At 36.2% G+C, this 22,346-nt stretch overlaps 1 protein-coding gene across 18 annotated transcripts in view; it reads right to left on the minus strand.

Annotated features, from left to right (window-relative positions):
• Window positions 1-22,346, minus strand: part of MECOM (MDS1 and EVI1 complex locus) — a 539,916-nt gene that overhangs the window by 21,458 nt on the left and 496,112 nt on the right. For 7 of the 18 annotated variants that reach the window (XM_019735624.3, XM_019735605.3, XM_019735571.3 and 4 more), the window contains 6 exons: window positions 20,971-21,187; window positions 15,626-15,773; window positions 14,123-14,279; window positions 8,374-9,730; window positions 5,894-5,981; window positions 1,025-1,051 (listed from right to left, as the gene is read on the minus strand). In XM_019735624.3, coding sequence (XP_019591183.3) covers window positions 1,025-1,051; window positions 5,894-5,981; window positions 8,374-9,730; window positions 14,123-14,279; window positions 15,626-15,773; window positions 20,971-21,187 — 1,994 coding nt within the window. The remainder of the gene's footprint in view (window positions 1-1,024; window positions 1,052-5,893; window positions 5,982-8,373; window positions 9,731-14,122; window positions 14,280-15,625; window positions 15,774-20,970; window positions 21,188-22,346) is intronic. The other 11 variants (XM_019735580.3, XM_074327577.2, XM_019735642.3 and 8 more) reach the window with 4 other exon arrangements.

Genomic DNA, 22,346 nt, shown 5'->3' on the forward strand with positions numbered 1-22,346 from the left:
CTCTCTCTCTCTCTCTCTCTCTCACTTGTAAAATAAATGAACTTAAATCTTTAAAAGTCTATCAAGATGAGAACAATCACAATTCATCACATATTCCACAAAAGAAATAAAATGGAGGAATTTCTACTAAAGGAACATCAGACAGGGGGAAGAGGTAAATGCTAAAGTTCTCCCCCTTAAACAATTTTTACATAGTTATATATGGTAACCAAAGGAAAACTGAACTTTATCCCAAGATTTTACTCATACCTCAGAACCAGTATAGTTTGAAGAAGTGAATGAAAAAGTGAAAGCACATACATTTAAAAGAAATTTTATAATATATGTTATTTGTATATGATTCCATTGACCCAAGGCTTATTTGGCAGTGAAAACTAAATAAGCACTATATTTAATCTTGAATTAAAAATAAAGATGGCCTATACTAAGTATCATTAGCTGACGACTCACTGTATCTGGAAATAGTAACTGAAAGCTAAGTAAGTGAGACCCAGTGCTGAAAGATCCATTAGCTAGTTAGATACAGATTTTTAAACATTTCATCTTATTTCTCCATAGAGTCAGAACTGAGTTCTGTCCTGGGATATATGATGTAAATTCTAGTGTCAGTCTGTGTCTACACGTAAGTTCAGGTTTTATCCTTTTGAAGGCTTTGTCAAAAGCATCTTTAACATGCTGATACAGGCTCCCCCAAATAATGGTAGTTTCCATTTAGTGACCTATCTCAAAGCCTCTCTAACAATATGCTCCCAAGTACCCAGAAAGAGTTCTACATCAAGGTATAATTATGTGTAATGGGTCAGATGTATGGAATAAACTTCTTTCTGTAAACAATTTATAGCACACTAAATGCCCAATTATAACAAAGGATTTTGCAACTTGACAAGCTGAAAAACTATCTTCTGAAGCCGTACCATTTAATGGAAAGGGGCTCAGAATTCCTTGTATCTGTACAGCAGTTTAGTATAGAAGTTGTTTTATAAAGCTATATTATTTTAGTCAAAAGTATAAGCAGGAAACTTACCCAAGTTCTCTGATCAGGCAGTTGGAACTGGGAGCAAAATTGAAACAAAAACAAAAAATTACTTCTGTATCAGTATCTTTACTGCAGTCTATCCTTTGAGAAACTAACATTCATACTAACTCAGTAATTTTTACTTATCATGTAACTATACCTGGAGTAAAATGCTGTGGAAATGAAAATTGAATATTTTTTATAACACTGCTGAGTTGCCTCTATTTACCTAAATTAAATTTTAGAATCAAGGTTACAAACCAGATTGTCTTTTTTCCAAGAAAGCTAAACACTACCTACTACCAGCACTTAAACAGCAAAATAGATACATCCTCTTTATTTATTTTTCCTCAGTGAAAAACAAGATTCCTAACTTTTACTTTAACAACTAAAATTCAGTAATTTCTTGAAAAAAATGTAGTCTCTTGCATTTTTTTAACGTTAATAACAAAGAAAATAAGATATTTACCCAAATGTGAATCACTGAGTAACAAAAGATGATGTACTCGGAAAAGCACTGCTTGATTTTTATTAACCTAGGACTCAGACCATCAGTAGTCAGAACACCTAAGGATATTAATTTTCAAAACTACAAAGGTCTAGTTATTTATGACAAGAATCACTGGAGAAAACTTCAGTGAGAGAGAAGTTTTCCAGGAAACAAATGTTATACACTTAAAAATACCATTTTTCTTGGTTAAAGGGGATATATTTTGCTATCGTAAGTTCTGGTATCTTTAATAAGAAAGATACATAGTTTTAAGGATGAAAGGTTTATCACAAAAGAACTATAACAATAAGAAACATTTGTTGAAAGCAAAATAGAAGATGAAGGGCAAAAGACATAAGTGATTTCACATCAATATATAAATGATAACTTGGGAAAAGATTAATTTTTTTCCAGTTCCTTGGGAAACAGTAACAAGAGGCAGACCCTTTAAAAGGAAGAAAATCAAAATGAATGAATGAAGGATAGAAACAGAAGTAAAACAGAGTCCCTGCTACAGATGTACACAAAGCCAAACATCTGAAAATAAAATGCATGAATAACCAAAATAAAATGCAAAAATAATATTAAAAGTATAGGAAAATCAACCAAGGAATAATAGCCAGTTTTAGAACAATGTTATTGCCAAATGGCAATTCAAATGACCTACCAATGTGAGCAAAAGTACCCAAAACAGAAATCAATGAAATGGACATTCCAAAAATCGCACAGTAATACCACTCCATCCCATCTATAATACTTGTGACTGTACCTCCTTTTCAAAATCATAACCTAAACTAAGACTTCACAAGTAATTTTCAACCACTTAGCCAAGGAGAACCTCCACTGTGCTTATTACTCCATTACATTAAACTAACTTATTTATAAGAGAAAAAATAGAGGGCTCAATAGTCCTCTAGTGGCCTGATATAGCAAACATACTTCTTTAAGAATTGAACTAAGAGAGGAAATTAGACCCTGAGAATGATAAAAAGCCAGCACTTATCTTTTAATTTTGATGTATAATATATGTTTCTATATCTTCTAGATATTTTGGACAAGAATTTTTAAAACATATATTATTATTCAAAAGTCAGTAACATGGCCTAATAATCTTTTAATAAAATTCAGTAAGTACCTATTGAGCCATTCACCTTTCATTGATTAGGAATTCTGCAGTGGGGAGGGACATGCTGAATAGAACACCAAGACATACAAACAGAGAATACCAGTACCAAGCATTGATGTATCCATTTATAAGTTTTCCCTAAAGCATTGAGAATATGTGGTCTCCTCTTTATTATTATAATAACCCTGAGAAATAAATAGAGTAGGTATTATTCTAATTCTGAAGAGGACACTAAAGAAGCCCTAGAGGGACCACAAGATTTGCTCCAATAAAATGTAAATGGAAAATGAAGTAATAAATGGTCTTATCCAAACACTTATTTAGCTACGAAATCATGGCGAGCCCTGGGAGCAGAGGTAAGTCCCTCCATTTTGGCTTCTTGCTCTGAGCCACCCTTGTTGCTGCCCAATGAGACAGCACCGAGAGCACACTGAGCATCTTTACAAGTACTTCTAGATATATGATATTGCCCCGCCAAAGAAACTGGCTCAGGAGCTGGCCAAAGGGTATTTTATTGACATTCCTTTATATTTAAAATGGAATACTTCTGCATCCATTATTAATAAGAGTGTTTCCTCATGTAGGTCCTTCCACATGCCAAGCACAATGTTAATTATGCTAGTCCATGAGCACTGGTCCTTACGGCTACCCTGGTACATCTGGAAGGGGTGTTGCCATTACACTGATAGAGAAGGCTCAGAGAGATGAACCACATTGCTCAAAACCTAAGCACTTTCGCTAATCAGTAGTGAAGCCAGTTGTGAAGCATTTATTTCTGGCCCCACACCCTGGGCAATGTCTGTTTGTTTATTTCTTTGTTTGTTTGAACATAGATCTGAGGGTAGGATGGAATTTGATACAGTACTAGAAAACACAGAAAACAATACTGCAACTTCAGAACATTTGAGGCAGTTTTTCTGAAGGCTTGAGGAAAATGGAGTGACCCAAGCTTCTCCCAGGCAACAGTCTCTAAGCCACCTATATCATAGTGATGTACAGCCGTTACGCATGGAAACAGCCATGATGGTTAGAAAATAACGAAGTATTTTCGCAGTCTTAGTAAATGGCCTCTACCCCAAGCACCCTGCATGTCCTCCTGCTGCCCTAACCTGCTCCCCAATGACCCTGAGACAGTGCCCCCATCCAGCAACTAAAGCATTAACTGTTGGAGAAGCAGGGGCTCCAGCACCCTGCTCCAGAATACAGGAGTCCATTCGGATTGATCAATCTTCATGACATACCAGGTCTTAAATACTTTATCACTCTTGATTATCACTAATAGCAACACACAACAAGATGCAGTCCTTTATACCAACGCATGATATTCTGGTGTGGAAAGAAAACACACTCTGCACTGTGCGCTCGCCAGTGTGTTTGCCCCAAGATCTGAGGCAATGACTGCAGTGCTCCAAGCACTGTACACATGTCCCGTGTTTTATGATCCTTCATTAACTTTGGGGATATTCAAAGATAACATATTTTCTTGTATTATTTCGTTTAAAATATTTACATACTATATTTGTAACAGTTGCATGCACATATGGAGTGATTAGCAGGCAAAGTCTCCCATCTTATGAACCAGTAAGTTTACCATGGCTAGCTAGAAATCTTTGAATTTCAGAGAGGGTAGGGAACTTACATCCAATTCCCTCATCTTACAGATAAGGAAACTAAACCTGAATAGACTGAGTCGTTCAAAGACACTGAATCCCAGTCTTTTTTTTTCCCCCTCCATTATACCATGTATCCATAGCACTTAATTTTGAAGTGATTAATTACTATATTTTAAAGATAATTAGAATAAACAATTTGATTATTGTAATTAAATGTATGTAACTGTAATATCCTCATAAGCATCTGGTTCTAATTAAAAAGGGAGATATACCTTTTGTATGTCAAGAGGGATATATCTTTTGTACAATATCCAACACAAAATGCATATTATGTTTAGGTTTATTAGTCCATGAGGCCTACAAGTGTAACTTAGATCAGCCTAAATATAAATTATAAGTACCTGATAAACATCTACTATTTTGGAACTTGCTTCTTTTCGATAAAGTAATTATGTAAATAATATCATTTCTTAGCCTTCCTATATAAAATAAATACTAATTGGAACATTTCTAACCCTTATAATACTAAACCATATATTTTCTCAGTTTGAAATAGAGACGATCTTTGAGCAATGATAGATTTCTGCAGCTACCCCAGAAGATGGTATTTCAGCTTTCATAATCCGTTGTTCAGGACTTTGGGAAGGTACTTGAAAAAATGAAGAAGTGGTAACAGAGAGAGTGGGAAGGACTGGGGGTGGGGAAAAGTCATACCCCAAGATGATATAATTTAATTATCTCCTAACTTTCTATAAGACAGCTTGCATAAAATTCCACCAATTTTATTAGAGGAGCATAATTTTTGGTTTGAATATACTGAAACAGAACAAATTAGTTTACTGTTTTCAAGCATTTTCATAAAACTTTTGCTTACTATTATAAAGACCAGAGCTTGTAGCCTTTAAAAAAATAAAAATAAAATATCAATTAAGAATCCAAATTCAAGCTGCTGATATATTTGTTCTTTCAACACAATTCTCCACATTTTGATTGATATATAAACCAATTTTTTAAATGACCAAATACGTAGGGACATGGAGATGAACCAATTACATAACACTGCTTTGTATTTTCCTTGCAATGGGAAATTATATATATTTTGATAAATGGACACAATTCCACTCAGCAAATAGCTCTGTGTATTGTGGTGAATTCCTGTGCAATTACAGAACTTTACTGGAATGCCCAGTGGTCTCTAGATAAATTCCTTCACCCTCTATGGTAACAAACTGTCAGGTAGACTCATTTCCTGTTTTTATCTAAGCACTAAACATGAACGACCTTCATGAGTTTGGGACGAGTCTCCGTGTGATCCATTTCTTACTATCGGTAATTTTTAAGCATAAAAGACAACTTCAATATTTATTTTCTTAACTGACTTTTGCTCACTCCAAAATAAACTTTGGCTCAATAAGTAGTTAATAACAGACAATAATTGACTACCAAAACCATGTTACTTTTATACATATATTAATTACTTTTACTTTAAAGAGTTTGGGTTTTAATTCTACTAGAATTTCCTGTGTTCTTCCACACCAGCGTCATAGGAAATCCTAATGTTCTCAAGATTTCTTTCATTTCATTGCACCTGCTTTTCAGGATCAACAAGTTAGTTTACAAGCTTGAAGTCTCAAATTCATAATACTTACTTGTGGGTGAAATAAGAATCCTGGAGAAGGTCTCAAGTATTTCTCTTTTAAAGCTTCAAGTGGGTCAGTTAGCTTTCTTTTCTCTACTCTGAAAAGTTAAAATTAGATTTTGGAGATGAATCAATCTCATATATCAACTACTACATAATCACTGACATTTAAAACAGCTAACAATAAAGCAAATGGTAGGTTTCTGGGAAGCACACTAATAAAAATATAAAGACATCTGTTCAAGTTCTTGAAGAAACTCATGGCACTTCTAGGTGATCAAAAAATGAAGGTCCTATTTATAATGGAAAAATCCTATTGAATGTCTAGTAGTAATAATGAGGAAATATAAAAAATGAAGAGTCATGAAGTCAGAGACTTTGGTCACAAATTTGTACCTTTCCACTTCAAATGTAGACAAGAATGCTTGGTGATTTTGAAACCATGAGGACAGGGTTCATTTTGAAAATTGAAGTCATTTTCTGCCAAGAAGGTGCACTAAGTAGTCACTGTATTTCTTCCGTATTTGCCAATAACAGCAAGAGAGTTTCTAAGCATGCTGTGTACCCTGCTAGCTACCCTTTGAGATATAAGTGTCTTCTTTTGGATGCCACTGCTGATAAACAGAGCAAGTGAAAGCGGGGTGGTGGGAAGAGGATGAGGAACTTTTTGAAGAGAGGGAGAGACATGCAACTTATCTACATGTCCCTTGTACGTGTCATTCTATTTTCTATTACACTTATAGGAAATGACATCATGGGTTAAATTAACTGCTTTTATCAACTGTTGGTAATTTTCTAATAAAAACTGTTGAATAAGTACCCTTTTAAAGTAGACTCAAAATGAATAAAAACAGCTACTACTTCTTGAGATTTTATATATGCTATGTTTTGCACACACAATTTCACTTACTGAAATAGGTGCTCTTATATCCATTTTATGGATAAAAAAATGTTTATGACATGCGAAAGATGAAATATTAACCCAAGTCTTACATTAAAACTGGGGTTTAGGTCTTTCATGAGTTAGGTAAAATGACCTAGGGCCTTGGGACTGAAATACCGGAGAGAAGATTAAGATTAGAATAAGCAAGAGGAAGATTAGGAGATGATGGAGAAAAACATAATGGGTATTTGGAGAATTTGGAAGCCTACTGGCATTGGGAGTGTCTAAGAAAGAATGTCTGAGAAATTATCTTCACAAAGGACTGAGATACATCACTGAGTTGGAAATGCAACCCTACTGGCAATGTGGAACATATAATCTACACATAAAATATTTTCCTTCTCTAGTAATAGGACTGCTACGGAATTAAGATACAATAATTGAAAAAAAAAAAAAATGTGCCCAAGGATGGTACAGATGACTCAGATGTTTTTGATTGTCTTTTTTTTTTTTTTTTTACTTCCTTTGTCATGTTCAAATGGGAGTAGCCCTTAATATGCTGGCAATGTTTCTCGGTGAATGTATTGTAGGTAATATAGGTAGAAAAACAGTTTTGAGTGCAAAAACATTGCCCCCCCCCAGTATCTAAGCAATAGGAACTTGATAAATATTGTTGAACAAAAGAATAGCACAAAATCGGCTCTTCATAAAAGAGAATCAAGCAAAAATATGCAAATACTTCCATCTTAAATAAGTCCAATAAAAAAATTATCCACCTCTTCTGTTAACTATGGACAATGTTCAAGATTTGAATGAGAAAGTAAATATGAACACTTGGTAACATTTAAAACACATAATAAGTATAATTACTGTTATTCATATCTTTTAAAGAAAACTAGTATTTAAAAACTAAATCATTCTGAATGGTCAAGTGAATGTTACAGTATATTGCCTAACAGGCTTTTTATTAAGCATATATGTATCCCCCAAAGAATTTTTGGTTGCATCTAAGGACACTGGATAATGAAGGCACTAAACAGAGACACATTTTTTTAAGCCGATCACTCACATTATATACAAAACATTTTTGTGATTAATATTTCATTTCCTTCGGGCTCCTAACAGATTTATTTAGAAAGAGAATATGACCAGTACTTATTAAGGATGTGTTGGTAGGTTAACAGAGTAAGCTCTTGCTGTTCTGTGTCCCATCTCCTTCCAAATAACCTGACCCATGTAAGTACCCACACATATTTGCATTAATCCTTCAGGAGCCTCATTCTTCCGCCACTTGACAACTTGCTTTAAATATGGCTTTCCCATATTTTCCACTTTAAAAAAAAAAAGTGTTTAAAAATAAATTTATTGTCAAGGGAAAGAACTCCGTGGGCCTCTTCCAAAACCCCAAATTCAGAGTCATCCAAAAATAAGTCCAAACCTAATGAGTCGACTTTCTGAATAAAAAAAATGAATTCACCAGATCAAACAACTTTGCTCTCTGTTTTATAATAGTAATTTCAATGGTTTGTTAGAAGCTGTAACTTTATGGTGCGAACATTGTCTTTCATACATCTGTCCACATGTAATCGTCTCCCATCCACTCTTACCTGTAAATAGGGTCCATAAAGAAAGGGGTAGGTCTAGCATGCTGCAAGGAACCATCTGTTGCCGGTCTTGGGTCAATGTTGTTGCCTTTCTTTTCCCCAAACACGTGGTTTTTTCGAGGCTCAGTAAGCTTTGTCCCACTGGCTCTACTTCTACTGCCCATACTTAGATCCAGGGGCTGGTCTTGACTTGTGGCAGGAGTCGCTGGAGGCTTGGAAGGTACTGGAGTCAAGGGTTTCTCATCCTTTCGCTTAGTGGTGAGGTCAAAGGGAGACTCAGAGCTTCCCTTCTGCTGTTTCTTTACTTCACTTGGTGATTGGGGTTCCATTTTCAAAGGTAACGATCTCAAGTCTCTATCAGGAAATGGGTACATTGATTGAGAGAATGCTGGAAAAAATGGGAGGGGAAACATGGAAGGGTAAGGTAAAGCTCCAACTTTTTTGTCTTGCAGCCCCACCAGTCCTGTTGAACCAAAGTATTTTTCAGCAATAGAAGCAATAGCCTTTATAGAATCATTCACAGCTCCTGACACCGCAGTTTGCTCCTCTAAAGATGGTGAGAAAATGGAATGATTGCTGTATTCTTTCTTATTATGTATTGAAGCCAGATTCTGAAGAGGGCTTACTTTGTCTTTGAACATTTTACCATTTTCTTTAAATTTTTCTTTATCACTTTCAATGTCACTTTCCAGATCAGAGCCCGAGGTTGTTTCCAGGTCACTGCCACTTGGAGTACTGACATCATCAAGGTCACTACTCTCTGACTGGTCACTGATTTTTTCAAGGGGCCTCTCTTCAGAGGACCTCTCGGGCTGGAGCTCCACTGGCTTATTGTCCCCTACAGTTGGGTGTTTAGATAGTGCCTTCAAAATATCCTGTGTAGCTGGCAGTATCTGAGGATGTGTCATGAGGGGACTTTGACTTTTGTTTGTCTGTTCAGTACTTGATAGTCCTTTAACAGGAGAACTAGCAGGTATCAAAGGAGGCCTATGGTACAAGCCGGAAGGAAACAGACCAGGGAAGCTAAAAGAAAATCCAGGAGCTGTTGGAAAGGTAAGACCAGCAGGATGCCTATTGGCACCAAAATAGTCAGCAAGGCCCGGGTTGGCATGACTCATATTAACCATGGACGTTTTATCCATAGCTGGGGTTCCAGGAAGTGAAATGCCTTGGCCAAAAAATCCACCTGCCGCAAAATGGTTCTTGCCCTCACAAAACCTCCTGTGTTTATTTAAGGAAGACGTAGTGCTGAACATTTGTCCACAGTCTTTGCACTTGATTTGGGTTCTGCAATCAGCATGCATGCGCTTATGACGACAAAGGTTTGAAAACTGAGTATAGGATTTATGGCAGACCTCACCTGTGTGCAAACAACAAAAAAGAATCTCAGGCTTTATGGCAATTGCTTCTGAATTTAGCAAGTATCACAATTGGTTTACCCCAAAATTTCAATTAGGAAGCCAGGAAAAGATGTTGGAGGCACTAATCTGGGTGCTCCAAACACAGAAAACCCCCCATTTCACTAGATTCCAAAGCAAGGCATCCAACCTGACAAATGTCTTGAGGCAGCACAATTATTCCATATATATATATATATATAAATATTTTATCATCCCCATTGCATAATATTTTGCATCATACTTTTGTCTTTAAATATTTATGAGAAAATCAAATCCCAGCATGCGTTGATTTCCCACCCAATTCCTACACTAACAAAATCTTTAAATTAAAGTCTTAAGATGTACTAAACATGAAACATAACAGGAACCCCTTTAAAATTTTAGATAGACAACTTAAAGAATTCTACATTGTAGGCACCAGAACAAAATAAAACAGGATTTCGCTTGACCAGAAACTTCACCTTTATTCCCTGTCCCCTTGGGGAAAAAGCCCGTAACTGCTCTACCATTATTTAATTTGTATTATATCATATGCTCTCATCATTCACACATCAAAGCCACACAACAATGCACATTGTGTATTCGGAGACATTTTTAACAATCATTTTCATGATTTGAGAAAGACTGACATAATTTACAATGGCTCTATTTTAAGCCTGCAAAGGAAACTAAATTGAATGTAGCCCATCCTGCATTGCTGGTTCCCATGAACTATGATCACGTCCTCTGACTTCCCCTCACACCAGAGGTTGTGCTAACCTTCCTGCATTTATGAAACCCCTGTCCTTGGGAAACATGTCCACTTGTTGTCATATCTTCGCCGGTTATCTCAGGGCTTGACTTCTATGTGCTATAGCCAACTACGGTAAAGCAGAGGGCAGTGCTGTGAATGCTCTAATCCAAAAAGAAGAACACAGCAGTGGGTGTGGCTGAGAAATAACCCTCTTCACCGAGAACTGCCCAAAAAAGTAGAACATCTTCCTCCGCACATATGTGCAAACAGATCTAAGCATATTTTTAAGACCAAACTCTGTAACCCTTAAGGACTCCTTTGCTAGGTAAGAATCTCACTCATTTCGCAATCCAACAGGATTATAGGATCTGTTCCCTAAGCATCACCTTTTTTATTTTTACTTTAGGAAAGATGAGCCCACTTTATGTGTGAGCTTAATTTAATGCTTCTGTACACATTGAATACATACAGAAACATGATATGCCTCTTTGGTAATTGTGGAAACAAATTTATATAAGAAATTAAATTGAAGATAAAGTACAACATTTATTGCTTTCATGTGATGACTACCTTTAAGCAGAGAATGGCTGAGCTCCTGAGTCAAAACAATAATAAAAAAATTTAAAAAATGAAAATAAACCTCATTCAAAGGAGATTATAGACCTCCAGTGACACAAAACTCACCCAGAACTTGAAATAACCCACACACTACCAAAAAGGAAGCATCGAGTGATTCTATATCTATTTCATTTACTACTAACAATTAAAAAGCATTACTACATATATTAGCATGCGTAATAATAATATTAAAGGAGCTTTCAACTGTGGGATGATTTGCAACACTATAGAGGCTGTAACACACTTTTTAACAGGAAAAGAAGATGTGAGTATTTTCTTTTCAGATCATTCTACTGGAATATATTGACCAGATTCTGCTTTAAACATATATACTAGTTAACCATATACAATACATATATATACTACTTAAATGCTTTGATACGCTAATTAAAACCATATAATGTAGCGGGTAGAAACATGAGACTTTCACTAGTTACACTAACTCAGCTGTGAGCAATAACAAGAAATAGTAAATAAAATGTTGGAATTATAAAAGTGTACTCATAAGAAAGTGACACCTCTCCTCTGGGCATTAAAAGGTATTGAGGAAATGTCTTGATGAGTATTCAACCAAGGTGTAAGTTTTTGAAGGGTTTGCAACTTTTTGGCAAATAAATGTTCTCCACACTTCTTTCTTATAGCTGGACGGATTGAAGAAACCCAAGAGCTTCTCTGTATCAGAGAAGCAAACGGTGCATTTCACTTTCCCAGTTGTACCCTCTGTTACATAGATAAGTGGTGTCTGTGTCAGATCTCAACAACATAGAATCTGGGATGTTTCCTTAGGCAGAGACTTTATTTTTCTCACTTGAAGACCTGGCCTGGCCTACCACAAACCACCAGGCCTCCAGGTAAATGGCTCAATTGATGTTGAAGTCTATACTCTACTGTAATTTTCTCAGTAATAAGGAATTATCCAGCAGTTAACATTGCATTTTTCTACTTATTAAACAAATTAAGAGGTATTTTGAATATATTCAGCCTATTAGAGCATGTGGTTTCTATTTGGGCAGGCTGGAGGTTTCTGTAAAGGCAGTGAGTAATTACCTTAGCGCTGGTGACTTTAGGCTCGAGCTTGGCGGTACACTGTAATAAGAGACAGTTGCCATAAACACACCAGTGGGGGTAAATCGTGGTGTGTGGCCTTCTGGTGAGAAATAGATATCAACTCTAGGTGAACCTCCTCCACTCCAAAGTCGCTATACCAACTCCTCTTTTGTTCTGAAATTGCATGGCTATTATTTATAATTACCCCATGGTGCTCTGTCAGATTTTATATTTGAAGAATGCCATCTGCTATTTAAATTTACCGATAATTACTGCAAATACCTTCATGGGAAATCGTTCATGCAATCTGATTGGAAAGGGACACCCTATAGCACTTTAAAGTGAAACACTTGACTTCAACCCAATTAAAATTCCATATCCCAGAATTTTAGATGATAGGAATCGATATTTTCCGACTTTTATTTCAAATAATAGAGAAAGCATTAAACGGATGACCCTAATGCATTGCGGTGTGTGCTACTCTTTCTGCTACCAAAGCATACTACATTTAATAAAATTTATTTCCGAAAAGTCAGAAATAAATGAATTATGTATGCCTGTAGCACTTGCAAAGACATTTTTAAGGCATTACGACCTAGAGTCAAGAATGCCTTTTTGAGACAAGAAGTCACAAATTTCTATTGTATCCTTTATTTCCTGCGACTTTCAACAGAGCTTCCCCAAGGGAGTCTAGAGCACCCTTTTGTTTATCCGCTAGTCCTCTTCACTCCACCCAGGGAACAGAAGAACATGTGAGCAAAACAGGACTCTAGTGTAAGCTGGCAAGAGAAAGGAAAGCTCTCTTGGTGCTTGAAAGCATAAAAGAGGGCTGTGTTAAGGCAAAAAGGAGGAAGGCTCGTCTCTGGCACCTCCATGTTGGCACTGAAAATTGGGTTTTTTTCCATTAGGTCCTGTAGTAGTGTCTCATATACCTACTAACAGCCATCGTGTATTTGTCAGAAAAACTGTTTTGCAAGAGTTCCCAAGTCAGAGATCTTGCCAACTACTGGGTATGCTTCAACCAGTTCTATGCTTATCTGGATCCAAAATCAGTCTTGAAGTTTGTAGCACAGCTCAATGAGTCATTGTATTTATATGCCCAGCCGAGCAATGGATCAAAAGAAGTCCAGAATCATTGCCCAGATGGGCTGAGAACAACTGATTTTCCTTATGAAATATTTCAGCACAATTCAGAGAACAGGAGTGGGTGGACAGAGGAAGAAGCAAATGAGGACTTCGCTTTATTTTATTTGAAGTGTGTTACTAAAATGCTCTGTACAGGGAGATTCTAAGTAGGTGGTCAGATTGGATGTCCCCTGAAAACACACAAACACACTGCCTGTAAATTTGCTTTAGTGCAGTGAGTTACAGAAGCACCATGTCCAGCATCAAAGTGAGAATGTTCTGCTTTTCAAGTAACTGAGAACTACCAGTCTGCAGCCTGTCATCGGCAACAACGGGTAAAGGGCATTTTATTTACCCCCCCTTTCCCCCCCAACACATACACGCACACACAGAGTCATAAGCCTACTTGCCAGGTGGGGTTCTTCCGGCTTTCTGATCCAGAACAGGTTTTATCACTTCGTCTTGGTTAGTGGTATCTGCTATTTGTTGTTTTACAAAGCCATGAACATTTTCAGTGTGAGACAAATCTGGTTGTCTCTATTAAATCCTACAACCCGGGGAGGCTTCCCTTTCATTATTTAACAACTTCTCTTTTCTCTACCTGTTATTGATTTCATCCAAAAGAAAACACCCCAGGGATCATAGACAACATACCATGAATCTGGTTATAAAAGATTTTCTGGTAATAGAAAATAGCCCTACTGGATTGGATCATAAATAGGTAATGTGAAGACCCCTCTAATGGCCATGTGTGGCCACTCTCCTGATCACACTGCCGTTTGGATGAGAGACAGATGCAGGAAGGAGGGCTGGAGTGTTAAAAACTTACAGATAAAGGGCTTCACACTGCTGTGGATGTGCTTGTGTTGTTTGAGGCCCGACGAAGTGGCAAACGTTTTGCCACACTCTGGGCAAGCATGGGCCCGCGCACCAACGTGCTGAGAGCGAATGTGCCGCTGAAGGTTGCTAGGGTCCGTGAAAACCTGCTAGGAAATGAGTACTGATTAATCAAGAAACTTAATTCAAAGACACAATAAAGTAGACCAGGAATGACTCAAGAAGGAATTTTGTTTTCATGTTTTGTTTTTGTTTATTTGTTTTTCCCAAAGACAAAAAAGAAGTCATATTTCCAAAGTGCAAGCTCCTCTAGGGTAGGGACTGTAAATTATTCAGCTCTGTATCCTTAGCACAAAGGGTCCATTGGTATCAGCTGAATGAAATAATTAATGACATTATTAGACCACATTCCAGGCCTTTTTGATCCCATTTAGAGTGACTGGAGTTGAATAATAACATGCTGGCCATGACATTATTAAAACTGGTGTGCTATCTCCATCCTTTAAAGAACATGCTATGTACAACATTGGGGGGATTTTGACTAAAGTATCTCAAATCTATTCAAGGAGTTCCCCTAGGGGGTAAATTCTAACACTGTTTTAGTCAGTTACCATTAAGCTAAAATTACTCCTTTGGACACTGGGAAGAAAGGCAAGAAAGGAGGGAGGGAGGGAGGGAGGGAGGGAGGGAAGGAAGGAGGGTGGGTAAGGGGGAGGGGGAGAGAGAGAGAGAGAGAGAGAGAGAGAGAGAGAGAGAGAGAGCCACTTACACATCTGGGAGTAAAACATCTCTAAAGATAATTTCAAACATCACAATTTCCACTGGCATGAGAAAAAATACGCAAATGCTATGAAAATTTTGGGAAATTGAAATCAAGTTTCATGACACCAGGATGTCTTTTAGCTAGCTGAGAAACATGAAAATTAAATGATACGAATTATTGTTCTTGTAATCATCAAGGTGAGATGCATTCATTTTACTCTTATGTTGTTCTGCACTAGTCACTAAGGGACTATATTTTTAATTAGAATTAAGTCATGATTTATAGTGGGGACTTTGGTGGAAAAATCTGCAAATGTAGGAGTCTTCCATTCTTTCTGAATAGGCATTCAGAAAGTTTATGTGACTTCCTCACAAATTGCTATTAAAAGAAATCAGTAATTGCATTGGATAAAATTTTCATTCTCCATAAGGCTATAAAACAACCCCATGCTGGCAAGCAAGTAGCGGAACCAGGAATTTACCAAGGATGTCTGACACCTAGTTCTGGAACTCACCATTAAGCCTCACTTCCTCCCTTACAAAAATAAAAGGATACCCACTAAGTGTTTTTATACACTGTACTAATGCCTTTTAGCATACGACACTCAGTCTACTTTTCTCAAGATATTTATAGTTTCCCCTCTCAAGGCTTGTTTTTATATATCGTAGCAAGTGATAGATTAAGAGAGAGCAGGATGACAGAGAGGCCAAGTAGTCTACAAATTCACTGTACCTTGGCACAATTTTCACATTCATAGTGCTTTCCACTGTCATGTGACATCTGGTGGCGAATTAAATTGGACTTCCAGTTAAATGCCTTAGGACACTGATCACACTTGTATTCCCTCTCTTCAGTATGTGACAACATGTGTTTCTCCAGGCTGTTAAGAGAACAATTAATTTAGTAAGACATGGTGACAAAGAACACATTCATAAACAGAATGTCATTTTACTACTAGTCCAACTGGCAATTAAAGAAATAAGAAGGAAAAGTTGTTGAGGTGAGGAGGAGGAAAGAGAAGAAACAGGCTTGCAACAGACAACAGTACGTTTTATGTTTCCTAGACTGTGTCTCTCAGTAATGCAGAGAAGTACCCCTGTTGTTAGAAAATAAATCTGATACTGCTAGCAGGGATTAATTGCCAATTTATGGGCATGATAAACAACTAGCTATTTGTCAAGTTCTGGATTCACTACACAATCCTAACAGTAACACATGGCTAACACCTAAGTCAAACACAAACACTCAAACAGAAAATGTTAAGAAAATGCTTACGAACATTCAAGCAAGTATTCTATCTAATGTATATATATAACTTCTAGACTCAAAAAAGTACTTTTGGTATTATCTATGTCACCATATGGGAAAGTGAACTATAAGCTAACTATTCAACAAACAATTTCCCATTATAACCCTGGGATGGATCAACTGACAGGCAGATGGACTGATGGATGGGTGTGTGTATAGATACAGAAGTTGATATAGATACATAAAGAAATATTTTTATATAGAGAAAAATATTATATAACCTATGAATTAAGGAGGGAAGAAAAGTATATAATATTTTAAGTGGATGCACTCTTAAAGCCCTTCAAAAGAAAAACATTGTTAGAAGTTTTTCACAAGCATAATTACTGTTTTTAAACTTAGAATATTTTTCCTGCTCAAAGGAAACTTTTCCTCCCCTTTCTAAAAATGCATATGAAATCTGCATGAATATAATGAAAAGCAAATATATATATAATGGATTATTGTGATATTCAGGTGTTTGCAACATTTTCGTTAATTAAATACACACATGGATAACACATTAGGACACTACCCCCATAGAAAGTAACAGAGCTCCTCAGAGAAATAGCCTGCTTCAAATTTGAAAAAGAAAGTGTATAAGATGTGCCTTGAATATCTTCTTATGGCAAAAGCAAAAAAGAAAGTTATGATCATGTCAAAAGAATTAGGGTGCCAACTTGAAAAAATAAATGCCCACTGACCAAAGATGAGGATATTTAAGCATTAATAAAAATAATATTCTCATCTTTCAACAACAATAAAACACAAGAACAGAACCTCACTGTCACCCTTGGAAGATGCCGGGAAACCAAATCATTATTCTGAAAACTAGTAAATAAAATGAAAAGCTCATTCACATGGCCTGCGCCTTCTATATGAACTATACCTCAGGGTGAGCAAATAAACAATGAGGGGAAGTTTCTTTGAATATAATTAATTCATATAATAAATACTGAAAGAATGATAGAAGTAGAATACATTCATTTTGCAGCCCCTAAAGAATTAACGAATCTCAGCAATCCATATGTGCCTTCTGATGGAAATAAATAACACTGTCAATGAGGTATTCTTCCCAAAATTTTGAACCTAAATGTGATCAAGCTTGATATGTACTCATAAATCTGAGTTTACAGGAAAAAGGGGCTGGAGAAAGATGTTAAACAACACTGAGGGAATAAAATTAGAATTCGGATTGGAGGAAATGCTACAGGAAAATCACTCAATTTCTTGTATAAATAAATCATAGTGAGAGAGGGATACAGAGATAAATGAGAGAGAAAGAGAGAGAAGAGAGAGCTAGAGAAAGAGACTTATGATTTTGAGGGAAGCTATAAATTCAAAGAGATACAAGAGACATGTCAACCAACTGCAGTGATGTACCTTGTTTTGATCTTAATTCAACACTCTACAAATTACGAAATATTGGGGGAATATGAACACTGACCGAACATTTGATTATATTAAGGAATCATTCTTAAAGTGTGTGTTGAACTTACCTTTTAAAGAGTCCATACTGTGTACAGATATATAATAAACTATTCATGAATAAAGTGATATAATGCCCAGGATTTGTTTCAAACAATCCAAAATGACTGTAGCTGAGATAAGATTGGCCTTATATAATAATTCTTGAACCTGCACATATGGGGATTTATTATACAATCCTCTCTAATTTTGCACATATTTAAAACTTTCATAACAAAAAGTCAATTAAAAAAAAACTACCAAGCATGCAAGAAGTACCCTTTCTCTTCCATGTTTTATTTCTCTGTAAGATGAACCCTCTAAATTCAAGTACCCAGTAAGACATCTGTGCGCCTAGAATATATTACCCAGTGGTTGTGTAGACTGTGTGCGTGAAAGTGTGTGAAAAAATGAAATGCCCTTTCCCATATCTTGATAAATTAGAAATACCTTTCCCATATTTTTTTCTCTTCCTCAGCTTCCTCCCTACAATTCTATTCATATTGGCACATGAACTTATGTTTCCTGCCCCATGAGTCACTCGAGTTGGTAAGGCTATTCTATTTGAGCACAAATGGCAATATCTCTGTGAACAAAAGGTACCAGGAGAGTACAGGTGTGTGGAGTCACAAGAAAGGCCTTATGTTTATATACACTGTGTGTTACACAAGTTGAAATGCTAACAAGAGAGTTAAGAGAGAGAAATCAACAACTGCAGGTAACATTGAACTGAGTTAGGGACATCTTCCAAAATCATTGTATGGGTTGCTATTCTCACTACTGTCCTTAACAAACCCATGCCATTTTATGACATATATTATATTCCAATATGTATGTCACATCATAAGCTCTGAAATCTAGTGATAAAAAATTGGCCTATACATTGAGTCTTTTTCCTGTCCCCTAACTCCAAGCGTTTGCTATAGCTTTAAGAGTATACTAAATGGCACGCAGTGGGAAACAAGATAGCAAAGCACGGGGAATTTTTCTTTCTTTGCTTCTTCTCAGCTAGCATAAAATCCATATTGTTCCATGGAATTATCAGCTATCAAATAATCAGTAATAGAAAGAATTAAAAGGCAAGTGGTTCTCACAAAAGCACATGTACATCGCTTTTCATAAACATAGAAGCAATTCAGTCAGTCATTACTGAGACTTCACTTTTCATAAGAATTTTATCCCAATTTATAGAGCTTTGCTTAGCCCTCCGGGTTCTTTCCATCTTTTGCATATCAACCTTTATTTTTGCCCCCCCCCTTTTGTTTTTCAGTGGGGGAATGTATTATTTTCTCATCATTTTACATAAAAGATACAGAACAGAATAATGCATCATGTCAAGAAAGGATTTTTTTCATTTGTTTAAAGTATAAAGCAACACTATAGGATTCAATAAAGTGGAAAATATTCAGAGAAAGTAGGTTCTGCACATGGCTAAATTATATAACCATTTGGATGCTTGACATCAGGTTTTAGAGTGACATGTTAAATCCATCTGACAGAGCTACCGAAGAGTGCGTTTTGAGGGTTCATCCAATGTATAATTAGGTTTCCTTATTGTTTTCCACTGAATGTTTGAATGAAGGAGCTAAACTGACACTCAGTTTTGGCAGAAGTAGAGCTGACTCAGGCGTAATCTTACAGCTGATCAGCGTAAGAAGCTTTTGCCCCTAAGAAGGGTTTCCATACACTTCCAGGAGGAAGGAAGAATTACATTTTAGTGTTTAGCCTGGCAATTTTTGTTTTATAATGCTGTTCTTTATTTTTTTATAACAAAACTGAAGGAAATATGCTTAATCTTTGACATCACAGATATTGCTTTACAGTGTAAATGCTTGTTTTGCCCATTGGAATTTATTAATTTTATTTCGCTTTTTTAATTTGGACTCAATTATATTTAAGAGACATGCTGTGACACTTTTTGTTTAATTACAAATCCATGTTTTACCAAACATATATAATAATTTATTCTCCATGCGAATTTATGTTAAGCAGTAAAGATGAGTTTAAAGGGTACTCGGAAAGCCCTCTTATTCCCGAAAATGTTTTCCCTCTAATAGCTAACTTAGGTCTGAATTTTCAAAGCTAAAGATTAATTCTTTTTATTCAAGCTCCTCAGGGAATGAATTATACTTGATGCTTTTTTAGTCATTTATGCATTATAATGAACGACTGTTATATGAAATCCGTTCCTATAAGTGTTCTCACAAGAGAAACAGATACAGGGCAATCAACTGAGTTAAAAAGGAGAGAAAAGAGAGGAGGTATTAAGGAGAGAAAGGAAACAAAATGATAAACTGAATAAGTGGAGTGTCCAAGACAAACTGTGAGTAATTCACACTCCTGAATAAGTCCAGTTAATATACTACCATACGCATTTAAATACAATGATGTTATGTTCACTTGAAATCCTGATTATAGGTTCCAAGCATCATTTTCGCATTTAAAAGCAAAAGAATGAATGCAATTATTAAAACTGTTCATGGACCAAGGCAAAAACCATTAGCCAAAAACAAACAAACCAAAAAAAACCTATTAGTTCGTTATATACATCTCTGATCTGATAAACCATTTTGCAGCATGATTATCAGTATGGTTTTCAGAAAGTGGGTTCCAGGATTGCTATTTTCTTTAATAGGAATAAAAAACAATGTTTTAAATTAAATTCAAAGGATTATAAAAAGTTTACATATAGCTGAAATATGATTTTCATTTTGTTGAAAATAAATATTAAAGAATTATTTCATTTATATCATGTTGCTTTTTTCCCTTTTGGGAAATTCAACCTTTTCTTCACTGAGCAGGCTTTTCTCATTCTTTTATATATGTGCTGTTTACATAGTTGAAATTATATCTATAGGTTACACTGATCTGTCAATGGACCCGTCTATCTTTCATTCAGAGTACCAGAAGCAGTCTGTTTTTTGTTTTGTTTTGTTAGTTATCATCTAAGTGTTTCTAGAGATAGCTTTACTCTTTGGCATACGATTACTTTCATCAGCATCATTGTTGCACCACCAGTCTTGATTCTTCCTCTAAGTCATATTTTACTGCAATGCTACGCTTTTAGTTGCCGATAACACTGCTTAAATAAAAACAAACATTATATTCTAGCTGGTATCAAAATAACTAATTCCAACTTCATTGTAAATATTTTACAGATGACAATTTCCCCGAGAAAAATGATTTCTGAACATGTTATTAACACACTTGTCCGGCTCATTGCACTTCCAAATTTCCCATCAGCATAAATTCTGAAAATTCAGCATAACATTTTATTGTAAAGTAAATAAACATGTTTTTTAGTGCAACCTGCCATTTCTAACCTTTGCAAATCAGGAAAAACTTGGTCACATTCCTTACACTCCTGGATTGCATGTATCTCTCGAAGATCATTTTCACTTTCGAGTTTTTGTTGAAAGTCCTCTTCCACCATCGAAAATGCAGAATGAGGGGTACTGCACGGGAACTTTTGGTGATCTGCTAGCTCAGCCTTGGACTCAAAGAGCTGGTCACAATCCTCACAGCGATATTGTCGTTCTTCTGTAAAAATAATTCAGGTGTTACTAGGATGGGGAGATCAGAAAGTACCACCACCAACCAACAGATATAACTGAATTACTGAAGGCATAATAGGAACTATTTGGTTGTCATTTCTACCACTTGCATTTGAACGTAGGTTAGAAATTGTAGAGTAAACCCTTCCAGGATTTAATATTCACAGGATATTAAAAGTCGTAATGACCACTTACTGAGAATCACCTATTTCTTTAGCTCTGTACCTGGATGACTGATATTCCTTAAAACCTGATTATGAAGAATCAGATTTTTATCCCAACTTTCAAATGAGGGTATTGAAACTCAAAGAAGTTCTGAAACCAGTCAGAAGTTACAGAGCTAAGTGATTGTACCAGGATTTGAACCCATCTCTGTCTCATACACTTCTCACTGTGCCACGTTACCTGGAGGATGCATGGGACACACAGGCCTTATCTGAACCGTGCTTAAGCCTGGTTAATATCAGCAATTTGAAACGCCTCATTTTTACATTCATCATTACTTATAATGGGACACAGGATGTTTTTAGCATTCTTTTAGGCTAATTTATCATACCCCAGGGTCAGTGCCAGTTGGCGTGGCTTTGTTAAATAGCAAACATATCATGAATTTGACTAGATATAACAAGGTTCTAAAGTGTCAGGTAGTGTAGTATTGTTTCTATTCTTTCCATTTGAATAGCTTTTAGCCCACTCATGAGGCTATACTACTATGCACAGATTGCACAGACACAATCACAAAAGTCTTGAAAACAGCTCTCAGTGTGGAAAGACACCAGGGCAACAATATGAGAGATAATTGCTGTTTTGTAGACCTATAGACAGTTGTTCATCAACTGAATGTTTTGAGAGAATATTTTAGTCACCTCCCAAATACTAGGCATTTTGCTAGGGAATTAATATATGAGAAACTCAAGGGGATACACACGTGAACAGAGTGTGATATATTTTATGACAGATGCATGCATAGGGCCTAAAGGAGCTCAGAGGAACATGCTTAATCCATCTGATCTGAAGGAGAGATGTGCAGAAGATGTAATGGGTAAGAATCAGTCAGGTGAAGTGAGATGAGGGAGGACACCTAAGGCAGCAGGGTTAGAATGGGCCAATGATGAAAGCAAGAAAGAGTGTGGCAGGCTCCTGGA

This window comes from Rhinolophus sinicus, chromosome 17, assembly GCF_057876585.1.
Source record: "Rhinolophus sinicus isolate RSI-liver-muscle chromosome 17, RSI-T2T, whole genome shotgun sequence".
NCBI lineage: Eukaryota > Metazoa > Chordata > Mammalia > Chiroptera > Rhinolophidae > Rhinolophus > Rhinolophus sinicus.